At 43.2% G+C, this 14,640-nt stretch overlaps 2 protein-coding genes across 6 annotated transcripts; both read left to right on the forward strand.

Annotated features, from left to right (window-relative positions):
• Positions 1-202: 202 nt before the first annotated feature.
• Positions 203-6,900, forward strand: LOC110538473 (mitochondrial glycine transporter B). 4 transcript variants are annotated; one of them, XM_021625313.2, is made up of 8 exons: positions 203-437; positions 2,034-2,190; positions 3,987-4,111; positions 4,489-4,573; positions 4,688-4,867; positions 5,002-5,170; positions 5,391-5,557; positions 5,786-6,900. In XM_021625313.2, exons 2-8 carry the CDS (start codon positions 2,053-2,055, stop codon positions 5,906-5,908), a joined length of 987 nt encoding a protein of 328 aa, XP_021480988.1. In that variant the 5' UTR covers positions 203-437; positions 2,034-2,052; the 3' UTR covers positions 5,909-6,900. The 4 variants fall into 4 exon arrangements, with proteins under 4 accessions (XP_021480988.1, XP_036794461.1, XP_021480990.1 ...); XM_021625315.2 differs by lacking the exon at positions 203-437 and adding an exon at positions 644-1,873; XM_036938566.1 differs by having other exon boundaries at positions 204-437; positions 2,034-4,111.
• A 2,050-nt stretch (positions 6,901-8,950) lies between these two features.
• Positions 8,951-14,354, forward strand: LOC110538474 (40S ribosomal protein SA). Of its 2 annotated transcripts, none has more exons than XM_021625317.2 (8): positions 8,951-9,084; positions 9,566-9,716; positions 10,125-10,243; positions 12,607-12,852; positions 13,125-13,253; positions 13,391-13,550; positions 13,755-13,793; positions 13,941-14,354. In XM_021625317.2, exons 2-8 carry the CDS (start codon positions 9,584-9,586, stop codon positions 14,033-14,035), a joined length of 921 nt encoding a protein of 306 aa, XP_021480992.1. In that variant the 5' UTR covers positions 8,951-9,084; positions 9,566-9,583; the 3' UTR covers positions 14,036-14,354. The 2 variants fall into 2 exon arrangements, with proteins under 2 accessions (XP_021480992.1, XP_036794462.1); XM_036938567.1 differs by having other exon boundaries at positions 12,607-12,847; positions 13,123-13,253.
• The last annotated feature ends 286 nt before the right edge of the window (positions 14,355-14,640 follow it).

Consider the following 14,640-nt stretch of genomic DNA (forward strand, 5'->3'; position numbering starts at 1 on the left):
TGTTTCTTAATTAAAGAAAACAACTTACAAATTACTTATGAGCTTAGTTCAAAGTTAAATGTCAAATGGCCTCGAAACATGGTTAACATTTTTATCATGGATGGTTAGTCCTTGCATCCATAGCTTTGTCTATGAATTTTAGTGGTTACATTCCTCCAGCCCCATCCCTCATCTGTTTACTGAAACGGGCTGGGATTTCGAGTTAATGTGTCTACTGCTGATTGCCGCTTTAAACTGACAATACACTAGACTATCTGATCTGATATTGTCCTGTCGTCTTTATTTTTTTAGTAACGTGATCTCAGACATGACCACAAGAGGACAGTCTTGACTCTGAAAAAAAAACCCAGTTGAAATGGTTCCCCAGGACAAACGGCATAACGAAGCAAGTCTCAACCGGTTTAAACAGAATATTGCACACGGATGGACAGATTTGGGTGAGAACTGAATGTCGTTTGTATATTGTGTTAATTCAACGGCCTATTGTAAGCTACACTATTTCAGCGAATGGCCCTTACGTGTTAATCATTGTTTAATCAAATAATTACAGATGCCTGTTTCTGTTGATTACATATTTTGTCCATTCTCCAGTTCAATGCTTTGCTCTATACATTTATAAATGTGAGTTTCTATTCTCGTTATGCACGTTTTGTAACTAACTTGTCTTCGGGTTGTGTTCTCATTCTAATTAATTGAAATAGTATTAGACGTACGATTTTCGGTATAAATGTTTTGTTGGACTGGGAAACGTTTCTGACAACTATCCTGTTCATGATTGTTAGGGTTTTGTATTTGAGCTTACTATTCGTTGATTCTGGTACTTTCAAATTGGAAACTCAGAGCTCATGTTTCCAAGTCAGTTTCCTAGTGCCGACTAGCACGAGAACGAGGCATAAACGCCTAAATAACTGCTGAGATAACTCCTGAGATGCATATAGTTCCAAAGAAGATCACTGTAGGCCTCTGTTTAACATGATTGAAAATTATCTAGTGTGAGACCTGTGGTAAATGTTGCTCATATTTGTTAAAATTAATATAAATATTTTTTAATTACCTTGAATGTTAAGTCGACATGTACATTAGAGGTTGACATGGGAGTGCAAATTCATTCCTGTCCGTCTTTCCTGTGCTGTCCTGATTCTGCAACAGTTCTATAACCCCGGATCATCATCACTCCTATTCCAGTTCCGTGCTAAGTTTTTGCTGAATGAGTGTGCACTTAGTCATTTGGCGATGTATTTGTTACATTAACAATAGTCATTCATTGTATTAATCTGTTTCAATTTATATAATGTGTGCTGAGTCACTTGACTCAATCACAAAATCAGTCACATAGATGTATGCCGATTTAGATGTCTGTCTGTACCCATTTAAAGTAATGTCTTGAAATGACAGAACATATTCCATAAAAAAATTTATATCAAGATTTAAGGGTCTGAATTCTGGACACATTAAAAACAGTCCTGGACTAAAAAGCACTTTCAAACTTAATTTGTCCTCCTGTGCCTCCTCAAAAAGTATTGAGAGCATGAGGTTTCAGGCCCCCCCCCCCTCCACATATACACACATGTTCACATCACACACAGAGACATATACACATACTCACACAGATGTGCACACACACACAGAGACATATACACATACTCACACAGATGTGCACACACACACATGAGAAACATGTGCAGCGTGATCAGGGTGTATGTAATGCTAATGTGCTAGGTGGTGATCTTTTGATTAGTTAATAAGGAACTGTGTGTCTTAAATGGGAACCATAGTGTGTGTCAGGTGATTCCTACATTGGGTTTGTGCTGTGGTGAGTGCCCCAACCCCTCGGTGGATCAATCAGAGGCAGTGCAGCTCTCCAGTATCTGCTGTAAGGGACACACTGTATCAACATTGCAAAACACCAGTGCTTTAAGTTACAGCCTGTAAAATTCTATATCAGTTTTGAAAGGTTATTCTGTCTGTTATGTAATGGATTGTGCAGCTGAAATGCCCTTTCTTGAAATCTTCACTTGTAATCTCTTGTGCAGGAGCGTTTGGAAAAGTTGAATGGACAGGGGCAGAGTAAGGACTGAGAAAGTGATTCAAAAAGAGGAAAAGACAAAAGAGGATTTTGATCAAACAAGGACAACATTATTGGATTGGAATTTATTCTCAACTTTCAAAATAACCATGGAATTGTCTCTGGTGAGTGGGATTTTTATAGATAATTTAGTATTTGATCCATAATGAAAGTCTGAAGGACAATAATTCTAGAGTGACTTCAGTGACGGTTGTACATGTACTGTACTCTGAATAGCTGAGTATGTTTTCTTGATGTGGTTATAATATTTAATATCTCAGTTAAGATTTCACATGCATTTTATGTCAGGCTGTGATTTTGGATCAGGGTCACCCAGGACTACTTTCTCAATCAAGCCCCTATGTTAATCACATTACCATTCTGTGACATAGTTGATTGACCCAGTTGTCCTTACCCCTCTAACCTGATGGGAGTTTCAGTACACTTTCATACTATGCACTTTCTCAGGCTGTTCTATAATATTCAATGTTTTCAAGTTCTCTATTGTCCTCTGCCCTGAAGTAGGTCAAACTCCGGTGTGCCACCTTAAATCTTCATAGACATGCCAAACAAGTGAGCAAGGCTTTGCCAAGCCTCCCCTGTGCCAACACTGCCATTGGTCAGCAAGCACTGTTGGTGGGCTGTTGCCATAGCACCCTCATTAAGGGAGGGGCAGGGACATGTTGAGAAAGTGTGGGTTTCAAGTCCCAGTGAAAGAGTACAGGTTGTCAATGTTACATCACAGTACAGGAACTACCATTCATTTACCAGAGCTTCAAGTCATTTACCAGAGCTGAGGACATTGAAATGTACTAGAATTCATGCCCAGTGATAAGGAAATAAAAGCACCTTTACACTAGTTCTAGAGCAGCACATACCCTAAGAACTTACACTCTAGAATGTAAACCGTGATAAGTTGTTTTATGGAAGCCAGAACATACAAAAACATGGGCATGCGCTCATACACACACACACACTGACATTTACAATGTATGACGCATGGCATTTTGCAGAGATGTGCATTAGCTGGAAGCAGAAATATGAGGGGTAGAGTAGGAGAAGCAGAATTGAGAGGTTGTGCGTGAGAGAGAGTGGAAACATACGCCAGTGGGTTAAGCTGCTTTGTGAAGGGAAACTGAGGAAAGCTTACAGAGAAGTGAAGAGAAGGATGGAGGCTTTTGCCCTGACAACCCACCACAGTTCATAACAGCTTAGCCAGAGAGGGGAAGAAAACGGACAAATGCAGGAAAAACAGGATCAGCCACTGAAAAGTAGCCCGGGGAAGGTAGGGATGTGTGCTGTAGGAGGGATGTGTGTGTTGTTTTGTATATTCTGTGTGTGGCGTCTTATTTTTTTTGTCTGTAATGACAGCATGTGGAAATTGGAGTGACTGGGTATGGAGTATATGATACTTTTTCTGCAGCCATCCAGTTCTTTGTTGATGTTTGTGTTGGCAGATTGTTTAAAGAACTAAGCATGCCAATTATGATAATGCATTATAACACTTACTTGATGTAGGGTGACACTTGCAGGGAGGGGAATAGTGTGCGTGTTCATGGGTTGGTGCATCTTAGTTTTTCAATGGAGAGTCCTTGCCCTTTTGCCTGTTCTCTTTGTGGTCCCATGTTAATTTACACACAATTTTTCAATCATTGCTTTGTGTTGTAATCACTCATATTCTTGAGTCTGAATGTTTGTATTTACTACTTGTGTGGGTATTTATGTAATGTGAATTACTGTAGCGAGTGTATGTCCATTTGTCCTATTTCCCAGGACCCACTCTGCCTGGTGCTTTCCATCGTAAACAATCATAAGTCCCATCGTGCTTTGGGCTCTCGCTGAATAGCACTCTACCATGACTGGTGTGTGATCGGTGTTATCACTCTCCCTTCCTCCCCTCTCTGCTTGTCTCTCCCTTCAGGGTCACCCGGCTCTCAAAGCCTTTATGTGTGGCTCTCTCAGTGGAACATGCTCCACCCTGCTCTTCCAGCCTCTGGACCTGGTCAAGACCCGTTTGCAGACCCTTCACAGCAACATGCAGCCTGGGTGAGTAGCCTTCAGCTGGCTCAGTCAACACCTCTACAGCATAGTCCACACTTTCACATAGTAATCAGGTGAGGCTACGTTTGTAGTAAGTTTTCTGGCTCTAGATTACAGTCTTGTCCTAGACCATGAGACCAACTAGCATTGCATTACTCTATTGACTTGCTTCATTGACTAAGCAATATTTTAGATCTGAACATTGAGAGTCCAAAGAGTCATAAAACTCATGCTGGTTCCACATGGCCTGTATGCTAGTACCAATTCAATGTCACGTCAGCTATTTTGAAATGAAGCGTAGTTGCAAGACACTTAAAAATAACTTTTAGGTCGTTTCATAGGACGTGTTAATATGGCTTTCTCTCTCTCTTACGCTCTTTCAGTTCAGCAAGAGTGGGGATGGTGACTGTGTTCTTAAGTGTTGTACGGACAGAGAAGCTCATAGGACTTTGGAAGGGGGTCTCACCAGTAAGTTGGCCTCTCTTTATGATCAGTAATATAAATAGAAACACATCAATTGTGTTGAATCTGTGGGTTGAGTATATGACTCTGACAGTATGTCTGCTCTGCTTCCTCCTCCAGTCATTTGTGAGGACCATCCCCGGCGTAGGGATCTACTTCAGCACCTACTACTCTCTGAAGCAGCACTACTTCCTGGAGCAGGGCCCCGGGGCCATGGAGTCTGTGCTGCTGGGAGCTGGGGCCAGGACTGTGGCAGGGGTCTGCATGCTGCCTGTCACTGTCCTTAAGGCTCGCTTTGAGGTATGTTCAGGTAGAGAGACGTAGGGAGGGGCAGGAAGGAAAATATTAATACTTTTCTATATACTGTATGATTACAGTAACTATGTGAGTACTGTTTAATGTGTGGGTGTTTACTGTAGTGTCTGTTGTTTCAGAGTGGCAGGTATAACTACGTGAGCGTGGCAGGGGCTTTGCGCAGTGTGTGTCAAACAGAGGGACCCAGAGCTCTGTTCTCAGGGCTGACCGCCACCCTCCTCAGAGATGCTCCCTTCTCAGGCCTCTATGTCATGTTCTACAGCCAGGGCAAGAAGACTCTGCCACAGGGTCAGTATCAGAAAACCACACTAATGCTCAACACTGGTATTTGTTTCACTAGTGTGCGATCACTTTGAAGTGTCAGTATGGGGACGCCGATGACATAAACATGGAGCAGTAGTATTGGTTACACTAGAAGCCACATTTGATAACTTTGACGTATCTGTCTCAATGTGAATTGTTTGGTGTGGAGTGGAATTTATAGTGTCTCTCTGTTTCTTCCTCCCAGAGATAAGCACGTCTCCCTACGCGGCCCTGGCTAACTTCAGCTGTGGGATTCTGGCCGGGGTCCTGGCTTCCCTAGTCACCCAGCCAGCTGACGTGGTCAAAACCCATGTCCAAGTCAGCCCACATCTGTACAGGAGGACTGCAGACGCTGTGCGATACATTTACAATGTAACTATCTCTCTGGGTGTTTTATTGATTACAGTGTTGTTACTATGCTTAGGGCAATAGCACTGTTATAATATACTGATGTTGTTCGTATGTGGGTCAGGCTAAACTGTTGTCTGTATGTGTTTATATACTGACCTCTAGCCTGCACACAGTGTCACACTATGTAATAAAACATCAGGGTTGATTTATAGTAGTTGACATATGCCATTCTTTCTCTCCGTCTCTCAGGAGCACGGGTTTCAAGGGTTCTTCCGGGGTGGGGTGCCACGTTCTCTGAGGAGGACCATGATTGCTGCCATGGCATGGACGGTGTATGAACAGCTGATGGCCCGCATGGGGCTCAAGTCCTGAGAAGGGATGACAAGAAGAAGGGATGACAAGTCCTGAAGAGAGAGAATTAAATGAGGAACGTGTGGACCGAGGAAGAGAGTGAAAGTCAAGTCACCGAGGACAAACCAGTACAGTGAGGAGCGCCCTGGAAGGCACTGCTGTGTTTGTGTCTTAAGGCTGCCTAGTTGTGAGTGTGTGCCAATGGACTTCTTCACTGACATACAGTATTCTGCCATAACATTATTAACACATTGCAAAGATATGATACCTCAAGGACTGGTATCCATACTTTGACAGAAAGATGAGGACTAGTAGTTTTATTAAAATGTCTGTATATTTGAATGGATTGCAATAGTTTTGCATTGCACAATATTGTCTGTCATCATTGTATGTGAGGCTACACCAAACAAGACTTTCATTTATTATTCTACTGGGCTACTTTCAAAATTTCATATTGCACTATAAGTCGTAAGATATTGTTGGTCCCTAACTAGCCACTGTACTCCCAGCCACACTGACTGTTAAACTATTCTAGGCTTTAGATATATATCCCACTGTAGAATTCTACAATGTTAGGTACCTGTTTTCTCTAGACTTTAGCACAACTTGTATCTGCTTGTCTTTAAATTGAAGGTAAAGAACACTAATTGCTTAACATGCTGATACTTAGCTGGAAATGCACTTTAACCACTTCCGTAATCTAAAACCCTGGAGTGTCTCATGCTGCAGTGAGTCTGCCTGCCTTCCCTTTGTGCCAAACTAATGCCACTGTTCTAAGTTATTATTCTGGTAGAGATGTTGTAACATATAATAAGCTTTGCTTGCTGTCCATTTGAGCTGTACATTTGATTTGCCTTAGAAGGGTATTATAATTGTTCATGTTTTCATATTTGATATAATTTATTACTGTTTATTGTAATGGTGAATAATTATGCAGGTGTGTTGAAGAGAACATTTTACTTTTTTTTAATGTAAAAAATGTATTAAAAAAAACATAAAATGATATAATACAACATGAGTCTGCTAATATTCATTATATAAGGCATTTGCTTTGTGTCTCATGTATCCCATTACACCTCTTTTTCTCCCTTTTCTCTTTCCTTTCTCTCTCCACACTGTGAAACAACAGAAAGTGACATGACATTAGAGCCTTGGCGAACCTTTCCACCACTGCAACCCATGCGTCCTCAGAAGGAAATGAAATGACACCTGATATACTGAATCCTGGCTGAGGAGGTGGTTAGGGGGTCAATGTGAGAGAGACAGACTGACACGCAGGCAGCTCAGCTTAGTCCAGATACATGTTCCACCAATCCCCTACTTATATGGCCCATAAATCCCATGACAGTTGGTCTCTGAGCGTTAATAAGTACACCTACAACCCAACATTGCCCTCGTTATTCAACGAGGTCATATAGAAAGCCCACACAGTACTTGAGAGCAGTGGATGTTTCTAGTACATGGGTCATTCTCAGTATCAACATTAGTACGGCAATACCGGAGGTTGCTTTTATCTTCATTTCACCTTATACACAGCCATTATACCTACCAACAGTAATAGTAGTGCATGATGATTATATGCTTATCACAGAGCTGTCAGACATAAGACTGGGAGAAGGGGGCAGGGTTGTGACATCAAAGGGATAGTTAATGATAAGGAGAGTGAAAGGCAAGAGCCAAGCCAAAGTAAGGCATTAGGCTATACTGATCTAAACCAGTTTTCTTCTTGGCAATGTCTCGATTTGATTTTGATTTTTTTTTTTTATCTAGACACCTTGTACATTAAAACCATGTTATTAGCTAGGTATGCCATATTTTGTATGTTATTAGCTAAGTATGAGTCATATTTAATTGTTTGTGCATTACATGTCTAACTCATTACGTAAAACAAACACTGCTAACCTATTGGAAACTTGTGCAACTTTGTGGGTATTTTTTTTAGCTTAATGACATGACACCCAGTTCCAACGCAATCAGCTATTCTCATCAGAAACCTTATATCAAGGACTGCAGTGTGCATGTGTCACAGTGGCCTTTGCTTTCAAAGTTAGATAGGGTACACTGACATATGAAGTGAGTTTGACACAGATTAGAAGTTTGAGGTCATAGATGACATATGTGTGTAAACTTGCTGTGGAGAATACCTAGGTGGTTGCTACTTAAAGTCCCCAGGACATTCACAGTATTAGGCAAGACTGCCTTCTCTTCTTGTGCACCAGACGCATGGAATAATCTACAATCCATGCTTCATCTAGATATGTTAGTGCCACTGAATGAATTTAAAATATGGGAGACTTGTTACAGAGGGGTGTAAATGCTTTTTTTTAGGCTGGATCATGTTGTATTGTATTGCTGTATGTTTTAATTATGTAATGTATTGATTGTTTTGCTGCCTTCTTGGCCAGGTTTCATTGAAAAAGAGACTCTGGGTCTCAGTGGGCTTTTCCTGGTTAAATAAAGGTTAAGTAAAAAATGTAAAATAGATGCACCGCAAATACATTAAGATTGAGCCACTGAAAGGACTTTGAGAACACCCCATTAACTTAATTATCCTTTTTAAGTGGCCTATTCAATAAGTCATAAAATATTATTTTTTATTCACTCAGTCACATAACCCCACTTCCCGCAAGAACATGTCATACCCTGTACATGTCATACCCATACCCCATACACCTGTAATTACCCCATGACCTTGACATTGGTCAAAACATTTAAATGATCTTTTCCAGCACCCATCCCAAGAGGTCCTGAGGCAAGTTGGCATTTTTTTAATTGATCTATTCTTATACAAAAAAATGAATTTGAAAACATATTGCAAAATCACTATGTACATATTGTGATACCTTCACCTGGAACTCCGTATCTCTAGCAAATAAAGTTGCAACACAGGCCACTCTAACCGGGAAGTCAACGTCTCCCCATTGTCTTAATATGGTCTTTCCATCGCATTGTCTTAATATGGGCTCCTTGTCCGACCTCCAGTTACCGGTTTCACCCAACCCATACGCTGCTACTCGGTGCTGCTAGTGCGTTGGAGTGTTTGCGCCATCTAGTGAATTAAATATCCAATTAGACAGTTATAGTTCCAGTCAGCGAAACAACCAATCATGTGCTTTGAAATTTGAGTATATATTTGGCGTAATTTCCTTTAGTCTTCCTCTTTGGCGCGCGTGGTACATGTTTTGCGTTGTTTCGTGGTGAGTTTTAAGTTACATTTCACGCTTTTTTAAATGTCAAACATCACTTAAATAGACGAAGTAATCAGTGACCATGTCCAGAATGTCTCACATTAGTCTATCTAGACGTTTGAATTTGAAGGCTTTATATGACTTGAAAGCTAACACTAACATGTCGAGTAGACACGTGCCTGACATGCTGTTTAGCGCACTGTGTCCTACCAAGTACACTAGCCAGGCCATTTAATTCTAGGCAATGGGCCACTGGCGCATAAGCGCAACGCGTAGATGGACCTATCAACTACAATGTCTGGGACTGGAATAATTGTCCCAGACATTGTAGTTGATAGGTCCATCTACGCGTTGCGCTTATGCGCCAGTGGCCCATTGCCTAGAATTAAATGGCCTGGCTAGTGTACTTGGCAGGACACAGTGCGCTAAACAGCATGTCAGGCACGTGTCTACTTGACTCCTGGTTCCTCTTTTTTTTCTGGCACTCAAGGCAGGGAAAGTGGTCAAGATGTCCGGAAATCTAGATGTCCTTCAAATGAAGGAGGAGGATGTGCTTAAGTTCTTGGCTGCAGGAACCCATCTGGGAGGAACTAACATGGACTTTCAGATGGAGCACTACACCTACAAGAGAAAGAGTGATGGTGAGTGGTTGGCGGTCCTGAACACCCAACACTCTTTGGAACAAAACTACTTGTAGTGGTATAAGCCAGTGGTCAACCCACCCTGGTTGTGGAGGGATACTGTCTATGCAGGCTGCTGTTCTAGCACAAGCTTGCCTGATTTTGATTTTTGGGCTGGGTTTCTGTATAGCACTTTGTCGGCTTATGTCTAAAGGGCTTTATAAATACATTTGATTGCTATTCAAGGTCTTGATGAATAGTTGAAATGGATGTCTGTTTCAATGCTGGGCTGTAACAACAAATGCTTCTGTCCCCTTCAGCTCACAGAACTAGAGTTGATCACTGATTCTCTCTCTCACTAGATGGAGCACATTTGGGCAGGGTAAACTGGACACAGATCTGGGTGTACTGACTGCCCCTTGTCCTCAGGTGTGTACATCATCAACCTGAGGAAGACCTGGGAGAAGCTACTGCTGGCAGCCCGTGCCATTGTTGCCATTGAGAACCCAGCTGACGTCTGCGTCATCTCCTCCAGGAACACTGGACAGGTACAGCTCCAACTGGCAGCGTAGTGGACACGGTGAATAATTAATGGAACTGAATACTTGCCATATGTGTTTACCCATCAATTAGACATGTTTCTGTAGATGTGGCTGCATGCGTGCACACGAAGCCTTGCACCGATGTCTGTGTGCAGGTGTCGGAAGTTTGCTAGATTGGGCCCGGTTTACGTCAACAAATCCAGTAAAAGGTTCTGTCATGTGAGCCGAATACAACCGGTTCATTAGGCCTTACAGTGAAATGCTTAGAGGCCCTAACCAACAGTGCAATTTAAGTAAAAAATAGGTGCACAATAGATAAGTTAAGGAACTAAAAAGACAGTGAATAATAACAGTAGTGAGGCTATATACAGGCACTGGTTAGTCGTGCTAATTGAGGTAGTAGGTATGGTTAAAGTGAAGATGCATATAAACTTAACATGTGTAAAATATTTGTATGAACATTAGATTCAACAACTGAGACCTAAACTGAACAAGTTCCACAGACATGTGACTAACAGAAATTGAATAATATGTCCCTGAACAAAGGGGTGGGGGGTCTAAAGTTAGTCAGTATCTGGTGTGGCCACCAGCTGCATTAAGTACCGCAGTGCATCTCCTCCTCATGGACTACACCAGATTTTCCAGTTCTTGCTGTGAGATGCTACCCCACTCTTCCACCAAGGCCTCTGCAAGTTCCTGGACATTTCTGGGGGTTTGACCTTAGCCCCCAACTTCCAATCCAACAGGTTCCAGACGTGCTCAATGGAGTTGAGATCCGGGCTCTTTGCTGGCCATGGCAGAACACTGACATTACTTCTCGTTCTGTGCGTGATTTCCTGCAAGACAGGATGGCTGGTGGCATTGTCATGCTGGAGGGTCATGTCAGGATCAGCCTGCAGGAAGGGTACCACATGAGGGAGGAGGATGTCCCTGTAACGCACAGCGTTGAGATTGTCTGCAATGATGACAAGCTCAGTCCGATGCTGTGACACACTGCCCCAGACCATGACGGACCCTCCACCTCCAAATCGATCCCGCACTCTTTGCCAGTCCTGTCTGGTGCAACGACGGTGGGTTTGTGCCCATAGGCGACGTCGTTGCCGGTGATGTCTGGTGAGGACCTGCCTTACAACAGGCTTACAAGTCCCCAGTCCAGCCTCTCTCAGCCTATTGCGGACAGTCTGAGCACTGATGGAGGGATTGTGCGTTCCTGGTGTAACTCGGGCAGTTGTTGCTATCCTGTACCTGTCCCGCAGGTGGGATGTACAGATCCTGTGCAGGTGTTACACATGGTCTGCCACTGCGAGGATGATCAGCTGTCCGTGCGGTCTACCTGTTGCCCTGTCTTAGGTGTCTCACAGTACGGCCATTGCAATTTATTGCCCTGGCCACATCTGCAGTCCTCATGCCTCCTTGCAGCATGCTTAAGGTACGTTCACGCAGGGACCCTGGACATCTTTCTTTTGGTGTTTTTTTTTGTCAGAATGACCTTAATTGCCTAATGTCTGTAAACGGTTAGTGTCTTAATGACCGCTCTACAGGGGCATGTTCATTAATTGTTTATGGTTCTTTGAACAAGCATGGGAAACAGTCTTTAAACCTTTTACATTGAAGATCTGTGAAGTTATTTGGATTTTATGAATTCTTTGAAAGACAGGGTCCTGAAAAAGGGATTTTTCTTTTTTGATGAGTTTATGATAAACAGAGTAGTGTAAGAGGGGTTGGTGGGTGGCTGGAAAAAATGCAGATAGTCCGGGTAGCCAATGTGTGGGGGCACCGGTTAGTCGGGTTAGTTGAGGTAGTATGTACATATGGTTTAAAGTGACTATGCATATATGATAAACAGAGTAGCAGCGGTGTGAAAGAGGGGTTCGGCGGTAGGATTGCAAATAGTCCAGGTAACCATTTGATTACCTGTTCAGCAGTCTTATGGCTTTGGGGTTAAAAGCTGTTGAAGCCTTTTGTTCCTAGACTTGGTGCTCAGGTACCGCTTGCAGTAGTGAACAGTGACTGGGGTAGGTGGGGTCTATGACAATTTTTGGGGCCTTCCTCTGACACCACCTGGTATAGAGGTCCTGGATGGCAGGAAGCTTGGCCCCAGTGATGTACTGGGCCGTACGCACTACCCTCTGTAGTGCCTTGTGGTCGGAGGCCGAGCAGTTGCTGTACCAGGCAATGACGCAACCTTGCTCTCGATGTAACATTGGTAGGGCTTCCGCACAATGATTTTAGTTTGATAGTTACCTGAGCCGCTTCAATTCTGCATGCTGTCTCGTGCTACTTGCCTTTAGATTCCAAGGGCAGTGATGGGTGTTACACATGCTGTCTGCAGCTAGGTCGCTAATAACCTTTCATATACATTTTTGTAGAGAGCTGTGCTTAAGTTTGCCTCGGCCACTGGTGCCACCACCTTCCACGGCCGTTTCACCCCCGGAACCTTCACCAATCAGATCCAGGCTGCCTTCAGGGAGCCCCGCCTCCTAATTGTAACGGACCCTCGTGCTGACCACCAGCCCCTGACTGAAGCCTCTTACGTCAACATCCCCACAATTGCCCTGTGCAACACTGACTCCCCACTCCGATATGTCGACATCGCCATCCCCTGCAACAACAAGGTTAGACTGCTTTGCCCTCATACACTTAACACCTACGTGAATTTACTGGTTGGTGTTTGTCTTGCACACCGTTAGAGCCCGGCGCAGTCCTGTCAGTGCGGTGCTGGGTGTAGGATGTGTGCTACAGAAACGCAGTGCCTCTTTTCTCCCCTTGCTCCATCCGTGTGTAAGAGGGAGGGGGATTTGGGTATAGGCCTTGCTACATATTTCTGTAAAAGACAGCTGTTCTAGTCTCACTGGTGCAGTTGGTCATGGTCTGAACTGTGCTCCAGGGTCACCACTCTGTGGGTCTGATGTGGTGGATGCTGTCCAGGGAGGTGCTGAGGATGCGGGGCACCATCTCCAGGGAGCACCCCTGGGAGGTCATGCCTGATCTCTATTTCTACAGGGACCCCGAGGAGGTAAGAAGCAGGCCTCTTAAACACCTACTTAAACCATTCTACACCAAATTTACTAGTAGGGCAAGCTTACCTTAACAGTAATGGATCTTGTATGTTCTGTTTGTGTTAGCCTGACAACTCATTGTTTTCCCTGGCAGATTGAGAAGGAGGAGCAGGCTGAGGCTGAGAAAGCTATTGGAAAGGAGGAGTTCCAGGGAGAGTGGACTGCTCCAGCAGCTGAGTTCACCCAGCCTGAGGTGGCTGACTGGTCTGAGGGAGTGGCTGTGCCCTCAGTCCCCATCCAGCAGTTCTCTGCGGGTAAGGATAGTGAAGATGTGGTTTCTGGTTCCACTATGCTGTGACTTGGTTTTAGGTTCTTGATTGATGCACTTGGCAGCATTTTCGAAGTCTAATTGAGTTGGATGTAAATTACTCTTGGTACGTCAGGACCTATCAAATGTGTTTGTCTGAAAGTTCTCATGTTTAGGTGTAATCCTAATTGAGTTTCCGCTTGACTTTCAGCTGCTGCTCTTGCCAAGCCAGCTGCTGAGGGGTTCACTGGTGAGTGTTGTGAGCTTAACATCAGCCTCCCTCTAATTGATTCGCCATAATTGTCATCAGTCGGCTTGATTGATTAACCTACTCAAATGTATCAAATTAGTGGTTGTTGGTCATGTGTTTGCACATCTTTAAAATTCTCTCTTGCAGAGGACTGGAGTTCCCAGCCAGCCACTGAGGATTGGTCAGCTGCCCCTACTGCCCAGGTCTCTGAATGGGGTGGGGAGACTGCTGCTTGGTCCTAAGCAATGGTGGCCTAATGTTTGACAGTACACTAAATAGCTTTTTTGGTGTACAAACTGACCCCTGACAATTTAAACACTACAGTGTAGTAGGCAAGTGACCTTAACAGCAATACTACATGAATATTAGCACAACTGTTATGCTTACACTTCACATTGAAAGAACTTACTAACATTTAATTAGACTGTTGCCATATGTTGAGCCCTCTTAATGCTGACAAAAGGGGTAAAGCTCTTTAATTACACTGTTGGGTGATTTAGCAACTTTGGGCACTTTGGCCCTGCAAGCGTTCGGAAATTAAAACTTACTGAAACACCATTTACCAGTTGTCTGATTTGTCAAGAAATAATATTTTACTATTCAGGAATATATTTCTCAGACCACTGTAGACAAATGTAATTTCCATGTCATTAAACATCAATTCTAGTTGCAAATTTAAATACAATTTAAAATACTTACACATTTGTACATGAACTTGTGTATTAAGTTGTTTTTAGGGTTTTCATAACTCAACATGCCTGACTGTATAAACTTGCCTTTGCGACAGCTGAAAACGATGCGAAATAAGATATTTCCGCCCAACATTATAATTGATTTTCCAATCTAA

Source organism: Oncorhynchus mykiss, chromosome 12, assembly GCF_013265735.2.
Source record: "Oncorhynchus mykiss isolate Arlee chromosome 12, USDA_OmykA_1.1, whole genome shotgun sequence".
Lineage (NCBI taxonomy): Eukaryota > Metazoa > Chordata > Actinopteri > Salmoniformes > Salmonidae > Oncorhynchus > Oncorhynchus mykiss.